General features: G+C 37.1%; 2 protein-coding genes and 1 non-coding gene across 4 annotated transcripts; 1 reads left to right on the top strand and 2 right to left on the bottom strand.

Annotated features, from left to right (window-relative positions):
* Positions 1-1,592: 1,592 nt before the first annotated feature.
* On the bottom strand, positions 1,593-10,980 carry LOC111328391 (alanyl-tRNA editing protein Aarsd1). Its single transcript, XM_022932800.2, has 13 exons — positions 10,725-10,980; positions 9,106-9,123; positions 8,322-8,463; positions 7,788-7,845; positions 7,513-7,672; positions 7,023-7,083; positions 5,915-5,970; positions 4,986-5,116; positions 4,717-4,783; positions 4,357-4,448; positions 3,589-3,643; positions 3,298-3,392; positions 1,593-2,145 (listed from the first exon to the last, which is right to left on the bottom strand). The coding sequence occupies exons 1-13, from the start codon at positions 10,866-10,868 to the stop codon at positions 2,007-2,009; spliced, it is 1,218 nt and encodes a 405-aa protein (XP_022788535.2). The 5' UTR covers positions 10,869-10,980; the 3' UTR covers positions 1,593-2,006.
* An 83-nt stretch (positions 10,981-11,063) lies between these two features.
* Trnaq-uug (transfer RNA glutamine (anticodon UUG)) lies at positions 11,064-11,135 on the top strand. The gene has a single exon. It is a non-coding gene; the product is annotated as a tRNA-Gln (tRNA).
* A 1,878-nt stretch (positions 11,136-13,013) lies between these two features.
* LOC111328366 (uncharacterized) lies at positions 13,014-17,480 on the bottom strand. 2 transcript variants are annotated; one of them, XM_022932775.2, is made up of 4 exons: positions 17,354-17,480; positions 16,747-17,183; positions 14,990-15,220; positions 13,014-13,943 (listed from the first exon to the last, which is right to left on the bottom strand). In XM_022932775.2, the coding sequence occupies exons 1-4, from the start codon at positions 17,358-17,360 to the stop codon at positions 13,881-13,883; spliced, it is 738 nt and encodes a 245-aa protein (XP_022788510.2). In that variant the 5' UTR covers positions 17,361-17,480; the 3' UTR covers positions 13,014-13,880. The 2 variants fall into 2 exon arrangements, with proteins under 2 accessions (XP_022788510.2, XP_088598231.1); XM_088742105.1 differs by having other exon boundaries at positions 17,363-17,469.
* Positions 17,481-20,214: the final 2,734 nt, after the last annotated feature.

Genomic DNA, 20,214 nt, shown 5'->3' on the forward strand with positions numbered 1-20,214 from the left:
CTTTTTATGGTTTTGAGTCAATAATTTATCTCCTATAGACAAAATAACAGCATATCATGGCGTCCTACCTTCAACCTGAAAAGTGGCGTTCAGGTGTCTGCGACGTGACCACGCGAACGTCATGACATGCGCAGTATGTACATAGTTCCTCTAATGACTTCCGGTAGGCGTTCGTGACCTCAAGAACGTCTGGTGCTTAAGCTCTCTAATATTACATTTATTTATACACGGTAAATTCCACTCAGTCGTCTACAAGCAATATACCTACAAATGTAAAACTTAAAACTATGTAATCATTATAAAATATATACAAAGATTAAAAGCCTAATCTAAACAAACTGAACTAACTTCTTACTTAGCTTCGTCTTAGACTTCCCTAATGTTTTAAATACTCTAATATCAGTCGGAAGGCTATTCCACAACGCGGCACCGCTATAAGAGAAACTTTTACGAACATAATCGGTACGAGGTTGTGGAAGAGCCAGCCTCATTTCACTATTTCGCAATCTATAACCAGTAGCATCATTACGAAAGATGAATTTATTTGATAAATAATCAGGTGTCTGTCCATTTAGAATTTTGAACATCATAACGGCTTTGGCAAAAAGCCTCTGATTCCTTAGGTTTTTCTAATGAAGTCTAAGGAACAGGTCTAGAGCACTAGAATCGTAAGGGGCGGACAACAATACAGTACAAACCTGCAAGTAAGAACCTAAAAATTAAGAACCTGCTAGCCTAAAATTTGCCATTTATACCCCCTATAAACAAGAACCTATTTAGCCTAAGAAAATTAAAATAGGTTCTTATTTTCTAAAATCATATAGTACATTACATTACATTTAAAGAGGGACCATAAATTTATAGAAATTTTGGGCTCTGTTTACCCGTTTTTAATATTCGTTTTTTAATTGTTACAGTTAAAGTTTAGTACAGCTAGGCAAAGCATATAATTAGATGTAAATGTACAAATTTATATTATTTCCCTTTTTGTGGGGGGGGGGGGTGGGGTAGGGGTGGTCAGGTGTGTTTTTCTCCAAGAATAAGAACCTGTTTTAAGAACCTAAATAGCCTAAAATTTGTTATGTACCATTTATATAAGAACCTGTTTAGGCTAACTCCTAAAAATGTAGGTTCTTACTTGCGGGTTTTTACTGTATACGAGCCGCACGGTTCTGCAGCTTCTGAAGTTTTTCGGCCAGACTTGAACTATAGCAATCCCATACTGAGCTGCAGTAGTCAAACTGGGGCTTTACCAAACCATTGAAGATGTTCAAGAGTCTTGCGTGTTACCTTAACAGGTTCGTCCCGCCCTCACCTTGGGAACAGGTGTTATTCGAGGATATTTCCTCACCAAATAAAGGGTATTTTTATGAGTTCATAAGTAGGTCGTGGGTACTGTCTATTACTACAATTTCGAGAAAATTGCGCGCGATGAGAACCTGCCCTTAAGTGAGAGTCCAAATCGTTTATCCAAGTAAAGTGAACTTTCGACCTCCATTGTTTGTTTCCCTGCCCTTCTTATTGTAGGTTAAAATTTAATTCACAACCAAGAAACATCAATGTGACTTCATAACAAATACAATGGCACCAGGTTTGACAAAACTTAACTTTAATCTTTGTTTTCCCACACAAAACTTGAAGAAAACAACTACTGGAAAACGGCAGGTGTTGGTTTGACTCCTTTTGTAAAAATCAGTACAAAGTGATTAGTAATTTTCCATTTCTTTTTAATGTTTCTTAGTTACAATAAGATATTACAAACAGGACAGGTTATTTTTTAACACATTCTAAGAACTAGAAAAACAATTAAAGCGCCTAAGTCATTCATTAACTTGTTTTAGTGCAAAGAGCTAGTTGATTGGGTTTCCTCCATAAGGAGCACTCTTCTGAATTTAAAATTCTTTAATACTGAGAATGTAAACTTCAACTATGGATATTACAGCTGGGTAATAGCTACTAGCATTTTCATTCTGGGATTCTTTGACATTTTATTACAAGTTGCCATATTATGCAGTTCCATTTACTGATAAAGTGAAAAATTCCTTTAGCAGATCTTCTACAGCATTTCTTGTTTTTAATGTATTAGCCTTTCCTTGGAATCTTCCTTTTTTTCCACCACCTTTGCCTTCCAGAATAGTAGCAATTCTACAAATCACAGCACATTTATTTACCAAAAGCATTCTCCCAAACTACTTGACAAGGATGATCGAACAGAGAATTAACTCTGAAGCGTAAATTAAAGTGCTAAGTGAAACCCATGAAAAACCCACTGAGTGTTAGCCCTAATAAAGGTTATCAAGGAACCACATGGGGTAAAGAAAAAATTCTTGTGACCTCAGTGGGAATCAACCCCAAGACCTCCGGATTAGATCTACTGTTGCTCTGCCGACTAAGCGTTGAGGTCGGACAGAGAAAGTGGGGGTCAATTAAGATGGTAAATCGCAGTGAAGAGAGAGTAAGGGTACATATAAATGTTGTGCCACATAGCAATAGGTACACAAATGGTGGAACAGAGAATTAACTCTGAAGCACAAATTAAAGTGCTAAGTGAAACCCATGAAAAACCCACTTTTCATGGGTTTCACTTAGCACTTTAATTTATGCTTCAGAGTTAATTCTCTGTTCCATCATTTGTGTTCCTAGTGTTACACGGCACAACATTTATATGTACCCTTACCTGACAAGGAGTTTTGTTTTTTATAAAGTATCAAATGGAACTACTTGGTTTGTAGTCTGTGAGTAATATTTTCAACCTACATCTGCTAGAGAATGCTAAGTATGGCAAACAGTATTCTGGGGTTTAAAGTTATTCAAAATGTTTAACATTTAATTCTACAGCAGAAGATTGCAAAATTAAACAAATGCCAACAATTTCACATTAAGTGCTAAATCTAAAATTAAAATTACCATTAATGATGAATTAATTAACCATGCTAAGAATTCTAGAGATCCTTGCAAAATTTTACACAGTGATGCCAAAGGTTTGTTAGGTGTGGACATGATAGTTTACATTGATAGGGTGTCTCAAACAAAAGAAGTACCACTACTTAGCACAAAGCCAGACATGACAAGCTAAATGAGTAATAAAGGCTGATAGTTTCGAAAGAAACTGTTTGGGGCTGCGTTGGTGGGAGTAACAAAATAATTTGGATATATCATTTTTTGCCTTTAAAAGCACACAAAACCCACAATTCCTCTATTCGCTCCAACGAAGGGCTAACGCTCGAAACGTCAGCTTTTGTAATCATTACAGTGGCCAATTTACCATTTCAACTTTGTTAAATGAGTAATACATACTTTGGTCCTATTTGAGACACTTGTTTTTCATTTCCATACAAAAGGAACTGCCCTGGCCCTTTGTCAGGTCCAACTGTCACCAGCACTGGAAGTGGCTACAAAAAAGACATTAAAATTGTTTGGCTGAGGTTGCCAATGAAAGAAACAGTCACTATCCTCAAGCAAGCATCAAACAATTATTTTGATTCTAGGCTGGGCCATGGTCACTTGGGCTAATGAGCTTAGAATGTCTGAGGATCAAGCTGCTAGCAAAGTACTCATCAAAAGAAACAATTTTAAGGCTTCACTCACCTGGTCTGATAGTTCATTCACCAATGCATTCATGTAGTCCATGTCCCCATTTTCTCTGCAATATAAGTGAAATTACATTTCATAAATGCTCTATAGAGGTTAGAAAACAAAGCTATTGTCTTTTAAATCTAGTACTTAATTAGTTGACTATGCTCTATCACAATGGGTAAAACCTGGTAGTTATCAAGATTTGTTGTTTATTTTTGTCAATTTTTTAACTTCCAAGCAGACCAACAAATGGACACTAGTTTATTAGTTTGTTCTCTTATTGATAATATTTGTCATCACAGTAATCAAATTGTTGTGGACTCAGGAAGTGCAGATAAACATTGTTGCTAATAAGAGAGTACAGACCATGCCAAACCACTGTCAATTTGTTTATTACCATAATATCAATGTCAACCAAAATGATTCTTTCAGTGTGTGACCATTGCATGACATATTGTTGATGCAAGCAGTGTTGTCAGTACTGTTATTGACAATGGCATCAAGATTGCAACATTACTGCCAATTGTAGCAAAAATTTCATTTCCTCTTGCATTCTGAATTCTAAGTTAACATCAATGAGTTGAGAGAAAGTCATTTTAAAACTCATTAAGAAATCCTCCAGCATCCCAAGTAGTTTGTTATGCCTGCCCAACAAATCATTAGAAAGTGAACTCTAGTGCTTTGAGTTCACAAATAAGCCCTGCATTTACTGCTAAAAGAAGCCATAATTCATAGAAACATGCATGGTATCTTACTTATTATTTAAAAGTTCCTAACTACCTGTGTATATAGAGGTATGTTTTTGTTTGGCTAGTTGCCTTAAGCTGGTAAGCTTCCAACTGTGCAATCTCTTTTAGCTGTGACTTTGTGGCCTGCACATCAATAAAAGAACAACATGAGTCAATATCAGCAACACTGAAAAAAATGCTATGAGTACACCTTGACAATGCAGTTATTTGAAAAGTGATGTAGCATATTGGCAGAAGAGTTTTAATAAAAGTTATTAATCATCAGCAAAGAGTTGAGAAGGCAAAATACAACCAACTAAAGCTTATTACCTGTTTTCTGAGCCCAATTGACCTGGCTGTAGTCTTACTATCAATCAAAATTTAATACATCTGTAAGCATATCAGACTCTACCTTATTAACAGCCTTGAGTGATGTTTGAATTCGATCCACAGCTGTAGAGTGATCATCAGGTCCAACACTACAGAAGGTAATACTAACACTTAATGATTTGCTTTACTATCTACACCAGTGCATTCAATCAATCATCTTGAATCTTAATCATACCACTTAAAACCTAAGGCAAGCTCATTTTTGCAACTTTAATGTGGCCATGTGAGCTTGAAAAGGTTCAAACTGACAAGTAACTCAGTGAAAACTGACAAATTCTGATTGTCTTTTACCTTAACATTTTTGTCAATGCTCTCTCATTATCTAATGCCTTTCCCAGACACTTTAAAACTCTGTTTCCTGCCAAAAAGAATAGTCTGGTACCTCCTCGCATTGACTCTGTCTCAGGGTACAGCTTAATAACCTGAAAATAAAATGCTTCATAATTATCATCTTCTTGACTTCAAGAAAAGAAAAAATATCCCCAAGATGTGTGCGCACTGATTGGACAAGTACAGTACCTAAATCTTATTGAATCATCTTGTGAGCCTGACTTAAATAATTCAGAAAACATCCTTATTGGGGACCCACTTTGCTGCTTTTTTTTTTCTTGTGCAGAGATGACAAGATTAATTTTTAAAGTTCACTTTGATCAGATTCTCACCCCAGGCCTTGATATTTCTGGGGATAAAATGGAGAATTTCACTAAAGTTCCTAAAGGGCATTCTCCATTTTCAAATATCAGGGTTAGTTCAAGAAAATCTTAGTTTGAATCATCCTTAATAATATCTAAATGAGTGATGCTGTTAAATCCTCAACCCAAAATTTTGGGACTATTTTTGCTTCATTAAATCAAAATTTGGTTGAGTGTGTGACATCACTTTGTTAGTTTGCATAATTTTCTAGGTAAAAAAAATAATTAAAATCGGTGAATGGAATCCTTCTTTTAAAATCTACTCATCACTGTCTCGAAACGGCTGAGATTGGACAGATGTGAAATTTCAGATGGTAGCACTAGGAATGTTTTTTTCCCACAAAACAAAACCTAGTAACTAATATTAAAAAAAGGAGCAGGCTTTCAAAACTAAAATGTCAACATTTTGCCATGGACTAAACTTCACAACCTTGTTCCCAGGGTCTTTTTCGTTTACCTCCCACTTGGAGAAAGTAAAGAAGTCTTCACAGCATTATATTAAACCATATAATTAGAACATCTATTTACCTGAACTTGACTTAGATTGGTAACATGCGTTCCACAACACATATTTCGGTCTATGCCTAGTAATTGAATGATTACATTTAAAAAACCAGTGTTAAGATTAGCCATTTATGTTAAATGTCAACTGTGCAAAAAACTGGAGAATACTAATTAGCAATTAAAGTAAAAATCATCAAGACATATAACTAGGAATTAATGCACCAATAAATTTGAAGCTTCAATTCAACAAGCCTCCCTCTCCCTTCCCTCCCCCCCCCCAAAAAAAAAAACCCACAGGCATTTGAATGTTGTCTATGCCTGTCTGTGGGAATTCAAACCTCACCTAGCTGGGATGGGACATTTGAACCTGGAGTGTCGAATACATCTACTTCCAGTAGAAGACGTGTGTTATACACCGAATCGAAATATGGTGTCCAATTTGAATTGCCATTGTTCTGGACTTACTAGCCTCTCACACATGTGATAATCCTTTTGTGTTTTCCACATGAAGACAAGGCTAGTAAATAAAAAACAATGGTAATTCAAATTGGACGCCATATTTTGATTCGGTGAATATCATTCATGAAATATGGAGGAGTTAACAGAAAATAGTTCTCTTTCACAAGCAAATGGCTCAGAAGAAAAGGTCTACAAGGTCAAGGTTTTGAAGCTTGGTCAATGTGTAGAAACTCAAGGTCAATAACTTTGCCTTTTACAAAACATTGACCCTCAAATCAGCACTTGGGTGGGGGCATTTGAAAACGATTCTTGTCCCAGTTTAGGGTGGGGTGGAAATTTGAACAAACCAATCTTTAAATGTTCAAATGCCCATGGGGTTAGTTAGGGAAGCTTCAATTTCATTGACATACATAGCAGTTGGATGACGTGCACATAGTATATTACTTCTCCTTACCAGATAGAATGTAAATTAATTCAACCCATAAGCCCTTTACACCCTAGCATCAGTATACATATTCTCCATACTTTTCTCGTAGGGTTTTGCTTAGGAGAATTTGTTGGTGTTTTTTAACCCTTAAGGACAAGCGGTTAAAAAATAAGGCAAGTGGCCTATAATAGAAGGCTCATAAGTCCATTTGCGGGAAAAAGTTTCTTTCCCTTGCACATCACTGACCTGGTATTTCAATCACCCTGACAGGACCTTCATGGTCATCAGGAAGACCTCTGGTGCTTGCCTGATGAGAAGATAATATTCCAAGTTAACAGTTGAAAAAACAGCATCCACAGTCAAACAAATGGCATTTACATGTATACTACACATTTCAAGAGAAATTCAGCTAACACATGAGGAAGAAGAGGCTGCTTTGATTTTGGCTTCTCAATATTGCTTTGGCATAAGTGACATTGGATGAATTCTTTGATGAAAAGGCACTTCAGTTCAAAAAATTGATGAGTCTAGGTTGCATGTGTGTTGGTATACATGTACATGATTTATGGTTATAAATTTTTCCCACAAACCAGCAACTTGTGAGAGAGCAGACAGATAATCAAAGCTATTCATTTTGATGACAAGTTAGTTGTTGACTAGGCTCACAGTACACCTTTGGCATATTACCAATCAACAGTCCAAAGAGGACAGTCCTTCATAACATTTTCAAACTTACATTTTCTTGTTTAGCAGAAGTTGCATCAGGATAAATATGAACATTAACTGGTGTATTGTTCCTGATGATTTCATTAGCTGTTGTCTCTATCCACTCCATTTCTTCTGCAGTGAGCTTTTTGCAGTTCAGTTCTATGTGTGAACGTAATTTTCCTAACTCCCTAATGACCAAAAATTAAAAAATATCTGTATTATTAACAATTCTTCATTCTCTGGGTCTGCATTCCACCTTGTGATTACCTGATTAATTGATTTTTGTGTAAAGAACTTGCTTACCATGAAGTTGTTTCATAACCAAACTTGTTTTCAATGATGGCAGACACTAAGTGCTGTCCTGAAATTGGAAATGATGCAGGTGAAGGTAAACATGACAGTATTTCAGCATTGTCATTGCTTGTCTTGTTTCTTAAAATAAATTACTAAAAATTCCCTGGGTTACCTGCCATATACAAGTTTGCTATCAGAGAGGGAGAATTTCTCCACACCAATAAACAGCTATCATACATGAACATCTACAATGTAGAACTAAATTGTTAGACAAAATAATGTCAGTAATAAGAATTACATATTAGTATATATCCTGTATTGTTTCCTAATTAGCCACTCCATACTCAAACTAAACTTGTAAAACATTTTCCAGGATCTATCAAACTCAGTTTTCAACCCTAGATAATTGATGTAAAAATTCCCTGGGATAAGTCAGCTTTCTACGAAGGGCAATTGATTATGTTTTGAAATTTCTCCATAGTGCCAATAAACAGCTATCATGCATGACTCAGTATCTAATAACATTCAAACTCCTAAAAGTACCTGAGTGTTGTTGCATGTGGTCAAACCTCCTTGACCAATCAACAACAAGCTTTACTTCAGTTGCTTCAGGAATTTCCTCTGGAATGTAATGGATAGCATGCCCCCCTTGTCTAACCACTCTTATGACTTCAATACCATTAATCTGTTGGGGAGACAACATATATGCCTTTAGCTCTGAAGATGAAGGTGACAAGCATCTTAGAAATTTCATTGAATTTGATGAATACATTAAGAAAATTTTTGCCAATGAGCTTTAAAGGTGAGGAAAAAAGATGACTAAACCATGGTTTTGATAGAAGAGGTTTCACACCATAAGAGTTCCTGCCCTTTGCCACAAAGCCTAATGTTACTGCTCACAATTTGTATTTTCCATTTTTCTTGTAGTTGAAGCACACTACCCTTCAATTAAGTCAGGCACCTTTCAAAGTATACAGCCTTGGATACTGTAGAAAGTTGTTGACAAACAGTACTCTTAGCTTCCTCCTTCTGAGGTACTTTTAACAAGACACTATCACTTGACACAGCTGAATGTTACCATTTGCTGGCCAAGAATGGAACAATAGTCTTAGAAAAAGTTTACTTTACAGGTAGATCTTTGGACCATGAACTTACAAAGACAAACAGTGTTGCACTAACCATGAAGAAATCCTTTACACCTTCAAGCTAAAAATTTACCTCCAATAATTTACAATTACAGCAGTGATAATCAAGGTCAATCACTAAACAAAAGAAGTCTTCATTCTAAGGCAGCTACAGAGAGCAGTTATTCAAAGCTAAAACATACCGTTCCTCTATCATCAGGCTGTCCATGTCAGCAGATTATCAAAAAGGGATGATCATTCAGTAAGAGAAAGAATAAAAGTGTCACTGTATTATATGGAACCAGAAACTCAAATATATGTAACTCTCCTGAGGATTGAATTTCACCAGCTCCAAATATTTGGTTGTCTTATATAGATGGCAGTGCCCATGGATCATAAGAAGCCAATCCTGTGTTCTGATTGACTACCTACTTTAAGCAGACAAGATGGACCTATCTTGCCTGTTCAGTCAGGATAGCCTACTTTGATTGCATGCAAAATAAAACAATTTTGTGGAGCAGACTAACAAAGTTTGTAATTTCTGGATAATTTCAGCAATGGGGTCATTGTAAAGAGTGGCAGTCAAGACACTCAGAACAAAGGAGGGGGGTGAATAGGGGTATGCAAATCTACCGATCCACTATGATTTGATAACCAAATCCGTCAATCCATTAAAAAAAATTGTTAAATCTGAATCTGTTTGCTACTTGTCTTGTAAAAGGTGGAAAACGCACCTTGAGCTGTTGTGTGTTAGCTAGGCAATGGCTTTCCCATCAAGCGAATCGCAATAGGTGGGATACAGTGTCATGGAAAAAGGCGTGAACACAGCAGACGTCCCAGCGCATTACTATTTCCCTGATGCGTGACATGCAGAGAGTCTCGTCCGTGACAAAAAAATACACATACTCAGAAAACAACACATTTCTGACGATCATTCAGATCCACGATCCAAACTTCCTCACAAGCACAATCCAAAATCCGAACCTAAAAAATCAACGAAACCGCGAACCGTTGCAATTTCAGGATCCGCAAATCCGTTAAAATTTTGCTCTAAATCCAAAATCCGGGCAAAATAATTCTCAGAATCCGCCGATCCGTTAGCCTATTCACCCCCCTCCAAAGAAAACATAAACAACTCTTCTTGAATTATTCTGCTACAAACACAATTGGATTTCTTTCCCTGCTCTAAAAAATAAACAAGTCATTCTTATAAAGTGAACTTTTTTTGCTATACTGTAAATCCTTCATTGACTAAACTTGTCCGGTCAGGCTGGCTGGATGTCAGCTTCGTTCTTTTATGCATTTCTACAGACCTTGACTTAATCTCAGTCTATAAAAAAGGAGAACAAGAACTTGGCCAATATCCAGCCATGTTGACCTCTTGCTTGGTCAATACTTACCATTCTACTATTAACATTAGACAGAGAGTTTACAAGTACAAGTACTAAATGCACTATTTTAGGTTTTGCTGAAGGATTTAACTGATTGAATTCTAAGAACTCTATACAATCATGTAACAATGACATGTAACATATCACAAGTAGTGAGAACAGAGACAAATTGACCAGGGAACTTTGTAGCAGAACATCAGCCAATCCTATCAGCTCTGGGAAGATTATAACAATCACTTTTTTCACCACCTTACCCCGCGAAAAAAAACACATCTTCGAGTCTCACATAAACAGAGATATCACATGTATATCCCTATTTTTATATTTTCATTTATTTACTTATTTGGAAAGATTTCCGTTTAACCCCGTACTATTCTATAACAAAGCCAAAGAGTGTAAATGTTACACTGAAAAAATACTCCCTAACCTACCTGACCCCCTCCTTCAGGAAAGAAGACAGTGTCTTCCAGAACAACTTCGTAAGCAGCTTGGTCGGCAAGTTTGCTGGATTTACAGGACACCACTTGTGTCCTCAGCTCTCTGAGGAAAGAATCTTGTTGACATGCAAAGACCATACTAGTTATTCGACGTATTGACCAACTGTTTTCAAATATTTTGCGACCAAAACGAAAAGAGTGCTGCCTACGTTACGAATGTGTCAGCTCAGCGAAAGGAGCGAGAAGAAACGAACAAAGCCAGCGGTAATTTTAAGAAATTCTAGCTTTTAAAAAAAATTCTATATGTAAATTTCCGCGCGTCTTTCAATCGCGGGTCCCATGGTGTAATGGTTAGCACTCTGGACTTTGAATCCAGCGATCCGAGTTCAAATCTCGGTGGGACCTCATCACGATTTCTCTTTTTCTCTTTTCCCCCCTCTTTTAAAGTGCTACTGAAACGTAATTTTCATATCCGAGATTTCTGCAATATAATAGAGTTTGAACGTTATTTGCAAACGCTGTGTACTTTTTTTGGGCCAACGCATACCGGAAAGTACATTTTTAAGCATTCGAAGTTGACCGACTGGGATCAAAATTGGCGGCCATGTTGGCGCGGCCAAAACAGCCCTGTGACGTCACTGGTTGTGTACTTCTGTGAAAGAAGGGTAAAAGCATGGAGTGTGGCTTGCATGTTGGGAGGCCGAAAAAGAGGATTTCGGGCAAAATGCCATCCTCTTCTTATTCATCGGCGGCCACATCGGCATCTTGGCTATCTGCGAGAGGTTCGCCTGGATAGGAAGCAAAATTCCCGACTGATACCGAGAACGAATCTCTACCAGTCTATATAGTTAATCGGCAACTGACGAGATCCACCAGATTAGGATCGAAACCGCGGTCTTGCCTGACCATCAACAGAAAATTTCGAAAGACATTATAACGGCAGATGGGCTACTAAACGCCCCGGGCCAAAGCAATGCCATTCAGAGAATGAAGAAAACATGGAAGCCTCATACGACACCGCCACTGAAGATGATCTACTCGGCAAGTCTGAGGATAACGAACAAATCCCTCTGTACCAAATGCCTAGTAGAACATGCCCAGAATCCCTACAATATAGGGCGAGGGCCAAAATAAGAGCAGACGAGGATTTAAAAAATGAGATAACGCAAATCCCTAACAACGCGGAGCAAGAAACAGTAAAGGCGATCATGTGCTTCTATGAACGTGAAATCGGTCGTTTTAATGCCGAAATAAAGAAAAGAAAACGAGCCAAAACGGCTGGAACACTGAACACTAAGAACTGTAGTACGATCGAATCAGCACGCGTGGCGCAAGCTGAAAGCAATCCAGACAACTTAACGATCGAGACAGTAAAAAAAATAGCTGTACATCTACAAAGGCGAACGATTCGAAAAAGACGCAATCCCTGATGTGCGTACTCAGTGCCACACATAAAGCAAATTCTCATGAAAAACTGGCATTTAATAGAAATACAACCACTACTGAGCGAACTAGACAACACACGCTTGGGAGTCGTGTAGGCCTGTCAACCCCATTTTACGCCACCATCTTCTTCTTCGCTACTGGAGACAACTTCGCTTCGTTCAGAAGAAGATTCACTTGACAAAACTTCAATGTCTGCTATCTCCTTCGCCCCCGAATACAAACAAACAGTGAGTGAAATAAACCACGCTATCGGACTGAACACAACCAGTGACGTCATCAATCCATTTCGCTCGGTACCAGGGCCCGGACATGGTTTTGTGCAAAATTTTTGATTTGAACGGTTAAAAAAGATATCTTTCGCTTCTTTTTGGCCAAAGCAAATTATCTCATGATGATCAGCATATTCAAAACTACAGGTTATACCAAATATTTCAGATACGAAAATTTCGTTTCAGTAGCACTTTAATATACAGAAAGTCAGAGGCGATACTATTAGGAAGATTGCGAAACAAATTTATTGTCTATTCTACTCTTGACCAGACCCTATCTGATGAGATTAAATTCATCTCCACGACAAATTCTATTTTCCAAAGGGCGAAAACACTGAAGAAATGAGAATCTTCGAGGTTGAGCAGGGGCAAATATTCAGGATTCAAGAGAACGATGTAACCGATCAGAAGCCTCCGGATGTGTGACTACAGGCCTACCATCTATGTGTCTCTTGACAAATCCAAGAGTTCCTCTCTTCACACATCAACACTAACGATAAAACCAACAGTTGTTCAAAGACAATTATATAAAAAGGAACTGCCGACAAATGTCACGTAAACCACAGAGTAGTTAGTCAACATTTTATTCAACCTTTTAACTCTCAATATCTGATTGTCAAGTTTCCCCTCTAGCTGCTACACGTTTCCTCACAAATCAATTTTGAGAATCTGTTGTTCTTTAAATTAATTTTTTGGCACTCAAAAAATTATTAAAGATACTATACCAAAACATTTTATGTAAACCAAAATGAAATGTTATGAAGAATACCATCCTACCTTTTTTAAAAGTGATGCACAAGGAGATGAAAGTGACAGAGGGGAAAGTGAATCTGAGGAAGAAATACTTTAAGGACTTTCAATTGTCAACCGTTTGTTTAGATTGAGATTGAGTCTTTAGTTTATCAGAGTCTCCAATTAAAACACAAAAAGTCAATTTTCCTGGTATTGATATTGCAGAATTTTATTTGGTCCCCCTCTTTATGTGCACATAAAATTTTGGTCTCCCCCTCATTTCCACCAGCCCCCACCCCCTCCCTGTAAATAATGTTAGGTGTACCATACTTATAAATATTGTAATGTAATCTAGGCTGTATGTAGATAACTTCTGTGTAAGTATCCTAATAAAGTTAATTTAAGTATTGTAAGTAGTGTTCTTTTGTTATAATAAAAATTTTAAAATGTCAAAAAAAATAAGAAGTTGAGAAAACATAGTGTAAAAATTGAGCTGAAACCTTTACATGGACAAAAAAACAAACACAGAGGAATGATATGTGTGTGCATGGATATCATGTCTATGTAAGTAATGTACTTTGGAACTTGAATGATTATTGGTCAAAGAACCCTGAAGTTTGTTTAAGATTATAGATGTTCTCGTAAAAGAAATAAAATGAAAATAATAATTATAATTACAATAAAAATTGTTTAATTTGAAAGACTAAAAAAAGTTGTTCACAACAATCCCTTTGGCCATAAGCTTGGAGATCAGTCCTTCTGAAACCTGTAAGATAAGGTACATCAAAATAAATGGTGCTATTTCATATTCTTAACCTCTACATCTTGTAAACACAAACCATCTGTAATTTTCCTAAAGCTAATGACTAAAATGAATATTTGTATTATCAACAATGACTTTCTCTTTGAAGCTTAAAAGAAAGACTCCAATCTAATCCTACAAAAGGGGGACTGCACAGGCAGAACACAGGACTCTGAATTCTCAACTGGCAGCAATGTCACAGCCTGCACTGGACTGATAAGATTGGAAGAATCCAGTTGATGCCCTGTTATAATAATTAACGTAAATGCCTGTACATTTTCTTATCAAGCTTTCGACTTGACACTGGAAAAAGGATATTACCGGTATGCACTGGTTTTGTGATAAACCTTAAAATGAATTGTTTTCACTAACTCCTTTATTTCCTTTATCTTTTTCTCTTCTTTTTCTTCTTTTTCCTCTAAATGCAACAACCTACTGCACCTTCTTATATAGTTCCTTACAATCTTTCTAGAAGATTCTACAGATTTACAACACGACTATTTTTAGTAACATTACATCATAGAATTTTCCAGAATTTAGGTAAACAACTCGAGTTTCTATAAATAGACGTCACGTACTCATGTCGAAACCGCTAGAACTTTCCCAAAGGACTAATCAAGAATGTTCTGGAAATCATAGGATAATCAATAAACATGCCAAATAACATGTCTTCTGTCCATGCACTATTATTAACAAATTACTATTACTTGTGACAGACGATACTACTTTCTTCACCAATACAAAAACCATCTTGAAGATTAGCCAGGTCATTGAGCCCTATTATCATATTCAGGATTCTAGTATCATAGATATTGATTTATAAGACCGGGTCTGTACAATGAAGTGTTTATATGAAGGACTCCTCTTGTCATTGGTGTGACAACTAAAAGTTATCAGTATACACTTATTGACCTTAACTAAAAGTTATCAGTATACACTTATTGACCTTAACTAAAAGTTATCAGTATACACTTATTGACCTTAACTGTTCAAGAAAAGTAGGTACTTACAGTGCAACCCTTAATTCTCAGAAGCTCCAGCTTGCAACTTGGTGACAGAAATTCTTTAATACTCTGATCAGTGACATAGAAGCACCAACTAACATCTAACTCTGTTAAGCCACAAGACTGCTTGGCTAAAACACCAATACTCTTATCAGTCACACCATAACAGCTACTGACATGAAGTTCTCGAAGAGCAGAACATCTCTCACCCAAAGCTATGACACCAGCATCTGAGATCTGAAAAAAAAAATTACAGTATAAAGAAACCAAAGATTTGTTTAGCCACAAAACACTGCTCTGAAGATGTCTAACTGAAACAATAATAGCAGTTCTTACTGTTGCTAATTTAACTACCAAAATTGATTCCCATGATTGCCCTGAACGGAATTTCTCCTTACAAAAATAACACAATATCAAGCAGACAAGAGATAAAAACAAAGAGATTGTAAATTAAGGGATTATTAGATGATCCAATACCAAAATTTCCAAACTAACATCATGAGAATGGTAGTTACGAAAACAAAAACCCCGAAAACGAAGACTTAAGACCCCCTACAAAAACGAAGACCCATTATGAAAATGAAGACCCCCTACGAAAACGAAGACCCATTATGAAAACAAAGACCCATTACAAAAACAAAGATCCATTATGAAAACAAAGACCCATTACAAAAACAATAAAAACAATAAAGCAATACAGAAACAAGACACCTGAATTCTTTGCCGGCGAAAACCACAGGGAATAAGGGTGTGAAAACAGGTAGTTATGAAAACAAAGACCCCGAAAATGAAGACCTAAGACCCCCTACGAAAACGAAGACCCATTACGAAAATGAAGACCTATTACGATAACTAAGGCCCCCTACAAAAACAAAGACCCATTACGAAAATGAAGACCCATTACAAAAACGAAGACCCATTATGAAAATGAAGACCCATTACAAAAATGAAGACCCATTACGAAAACAAAGACCCATTATAAAAATGAAGACCCCTACGAAAACGAAAACAAAAACCATCACGAAAACAAAGACACATGACTAAAACACCATTACTCCCTGTGGTGTTTGCCAGCAAAGAATTCAGTTGTCTTGTTTCTGTATTGTTTTGTTTTTGATTTTTTTTACTGTTTCCATAATGGGTCTTGGTTTTTGTAAGGGCTGTTCGTTTTTGTAATGGGTCTTGGTTTTCATAGAGGGGGTCTTGAGTCTTCATCATTTTCAGGATCTTAGTTTTTGTAACTACCTCATGATAATTGTATGGGAGATGGTAAGGAGAATTCCTAATGAGATCCTGAGAGTGAAAGGGTTAATTAATTAATTAATTAATTAAGCTGAATTTGAATGATGTCTATTAACTACTGGCTGACATTCTATTATTGATAATTCTAGGATTGACATGCAGTAGAGGATCCATGATACTCCTCTTCTTTGTTTGGGATGAAATAAGTTAAAATTGCCTCTTGATCATTAAGACAGGAAAGTTAAGGGTAATATTGTCATGTATAATTCAACAGCTGAAGACATATGGCAACCAGCGTTCTAACATGATACCATCAAATAGACCAGGTCTTAGATCCTGTTGACTATTTGCCTACCCAGATACTGGATACTTAGGGCTTTGAAACATACAGTTGAAAAAATTTTCATATCAGCCTATATGTCACTGTTTTGTTCTCAGGTATTTAGAGTTCCATGGCATCTTGTTACCATCATATTAAAAAAATTAATACAGAACATCATCAGTATTAATCACTCATCTACCGTAAAACAGCTACTGAGATCCAGCTCTGTTAATTCTTTACAGTACCTCGATACTGCTTCGAGCCCAGCGTCAGTAACTCCTTTACATCTGCTTGTTGTGAGAACAGACAGCTTTTTACAATTCTTGGCAATCAAAAATAAGTTCTCCTCTGTTACACACGGCCAACATGAATCAAGATGAAGGACCCGCAGATTACTGGTATACATGAGCAAATGTTTCAATCCATTTTCGGTCAGAATTGATTCGTAAGGTGCAAAATCCAGGCAAAGTACAGTTCTGAGGTACTCAGTCACTTGATCCCTCCACTTTCGAGAAAGTTGTCTACACTGACATACGGCTACCACATCTAACAGTCCAAGAATCTTGAAGGTGATCTCAGTGGGGAAAATCTGAGATAGATCTAGCCCTGATATGCCTCTTTCCTTCGCATCCATCACTTGGATAATAATAAAGAAAAATAATATAACCCTGACAGGCTCAAGATATTTTTTATTGTCTCCTACAAGTATGAATGTGAACTGCTTTTATTTGAAGATGCATTTCATCTGAAAACTTCAGAAGCCATGTGCAAATAACCATTTGTAACGTTATATTTCGACGTATCACCTATCATACTCGATTTCTGTTCAGCTCGCCTTATATCTCCGAAATTTCCGTCCCTGTAGCATTCCCAACAACATAAAAAAGTAGAAGGACGAAATTCGTTTGCAAACGCACCAAAGGAAAAAGTAACAGGCTTTTTCACAAAAATGGTAAAGAGACTGGGTACCACATTCAAACCCAGTCCATTACACCGTCCCTGTTGGAAGGGGCCGAATTTGGGACGAAATCAAGAGGTAGTCTTGTGTTTATTTTCCTTTGTCCGCTGGATTGGAAGGTCAAGTCTTACAGAAATCTAGAATGGAAAACATTTCAAAATAATTAGGAGTTAATAACCCTTGACTAAAGTAGACTGAGTACAGCATTGACTGTTCAGCTTATCAGAGAGCGCGAGCTTGACCCACCCCATCACTGAGTTGACATACAGAAATGATCTAATTTAAAACTTCAACTGACAAGGCCACTAGTCCTGAGTTTCATGTCTTCCCTGGCTGGTGATACTTTAATGTATAGTCCTCGAATGATTAAGCAATGTATCTTTCGCTTCCAACAGTGATGCTAAAGAGTGGTTCTCTTACTGATGCAAATAAGCACAGACCGACCTCCCTTCCTCCACATTTGAGGAAAGACCTAACAGACTGTTGACAGACCAGTTAGTCAGAAGAAGTTGAGGTTCACTTCAGTACACTCCACTTAATTTGGAAAGCCGGGCGCTTTGAACCAGGATCTGAAAGTAGGGTTGCTTTATATTGCCCCTGAAAAGCATGTAGCGTTGTATGAACCATACCATCTCCCCGAAAACTTAAAGATTGTTGGCACATCACGGATATCCTAGCAACATATCAGTAAGCTTGCCGACTATATGTTCGCCGGCAAAAAGTATGGTCAAATATCAGGAAACAAATTCTAGCCCAAACTTAAAAGGTTGTATTACTCCATTGTTCAGTTTTAGGGCCTGAATTTTTTTGTAAATGACCTTCCTGAGTTGCTAACTTAAGGTGACCTGTTCATAATTGTTGACGGTCATGACTACAACATTCATTGCTGGTAAGGACACTGACAGTATTATTTTGAAATACATTTTGTTTCAAGTTAATACCTGGTGCATGACCCGGATACGTTACTGAGTCAGTTCCACTAGTCCGAAGCAGAAATCCCTACGATATTAAATCCAAACTTCATTGGCCCTTTTCTACCCTCCGTAAACCTGTTACTTTAAATGAAATCTTAAAAAAGGATCAAGGGTTCACATAAAACATTCGTTACCGACGATTCCATCCCCGCTAGGCAATTAAGGTTCATGGAGGGTAAGGCGAAGCACTATTTGGCCATAGTGACGCACTTTGGCCCAATATCTATTTTCTAGTCAGATCAGCCTTATTTCCAGGTGGTTACAGATAAATAACGTACAGGCCAAAATAATAACAGTCATATTGTTACTAACCACTATGCCATGCCTTGCTATTGACAAAGTATTGGCGATGCTAACCTTTACGATCGGACAACTGTTGGTTAACTTGAGTTTCAGTGTGTATTACTTGATCTTGTTGTAAAGACGTCCATTGGTAAACAGTTGTACCCAAACTAATCCATCGTATAACTCAGCAATAAAGATCATTATTTGATAAACTGATGAAAAAATTTTACACCGGCACAACAGGCTTGGATTAACCTTTTGCGGCAAGGCTAAAACTTTTTACCCCCAAATCAGTATGCATATTCTGGAGAAGAGCTTCTTAGGTTGGCAACATTTTCTTTATTCTCACTTAATGAATTATTCCGTAGCATCAACGTAAGGAAAAATAATCTGCTGGTTAACTCCTAGGGTCTAAAGGGGTCAGTAGTTAATAGTTAGCATTGAGGACATCAAAGATGTGACATCTCATTTTATTTTTGGATCTTTTGAAGAATTCGGTAACCAGCTTAAGGCTTTTCCGTTCACGCTCGTGAAGGTTAAAGAGCTTTAAAATTAAATCTGCCTCTTAAATGTTCAGCCCTGAGAATGATAAAGTCAGTCAGAGGGATGCAAAAGCAAGACAGAAATCGTTCTCGAATTCGCATAAAACTTTATATGTTCACGTTATTGTAGATCCTTTTCGTGTGGTGGGGAGATGAGTGATGGCATGGTAGATCAGTTTAGATCTTTCCGAAAATTTCACTCTGTGCGACGGGTGGAAGAGCGGAGTACAAAGGTGTGTCTTTTTTATAAAACTCCTCGCGAACTGACCTCCTTCCAAGTAACTTTCAATATAATTCCACGTTGAGTGTGCGAGTGAATAAGTTGATAATTTCTATTGTGCGGCTTGCAGGTTCTGACAAAAATTATTGCAAAGGTTATCATTATTATTATTTTATATTATTCTGGGAACACAATCGATCTGCATTTTTCGATATTCGAGTTTGTCACCCAAACGCTGAATCGTACAGAAATCTGAAACCGCAGCAGATTTACCGCATGCATGAGAATAAGAAGCGTTCCTACTCCAAACGTGTTCTAGACATCGAGCATGGTTCATTTACGCCTTTTGTGTTTACTTCGACTGGTGGAATGGGCCAAGAATGTTTGAAATATCACGGTCGCCTTGCAGAACTCATTGCAGACAAGAAAGGAGAACACTATTCAAAGACAATTTCCTGGATCAGGGCAAAAACTTCGTTTGCATTCTTAAGATCCGCTCTAATCTGCCTAAAACGATCCAGAACAATTAGAAGGCCAAAATTGGATTTTACTAATGTAGACCTAGATATTCAAAGTTCAGAGGCTGCCATTTGTTAGTTTTTTATTTTAGATAATTTGTTAGTCGACATTTTCATGTATTTTTTTTACTTATTAAGGATTTTATCTTAATTTGTTTGGAAATATTTTT

This window comes from Stylophora pistillata, chromosome 12 (assembly GCF_964205215.1).
Source record: "Stylophora pistillata chromosome 12, jaStyPist1.2, whole genome shotgun sequence".
In the NCBI taxonomy this organism is placed as follows: domain Eukaryota; kingdom Metazoa; phylum Cnidaria; class Anthozoa; order Scleractinia; family Pocilloporidae; genus Stylophora; species Stylophora pistillata.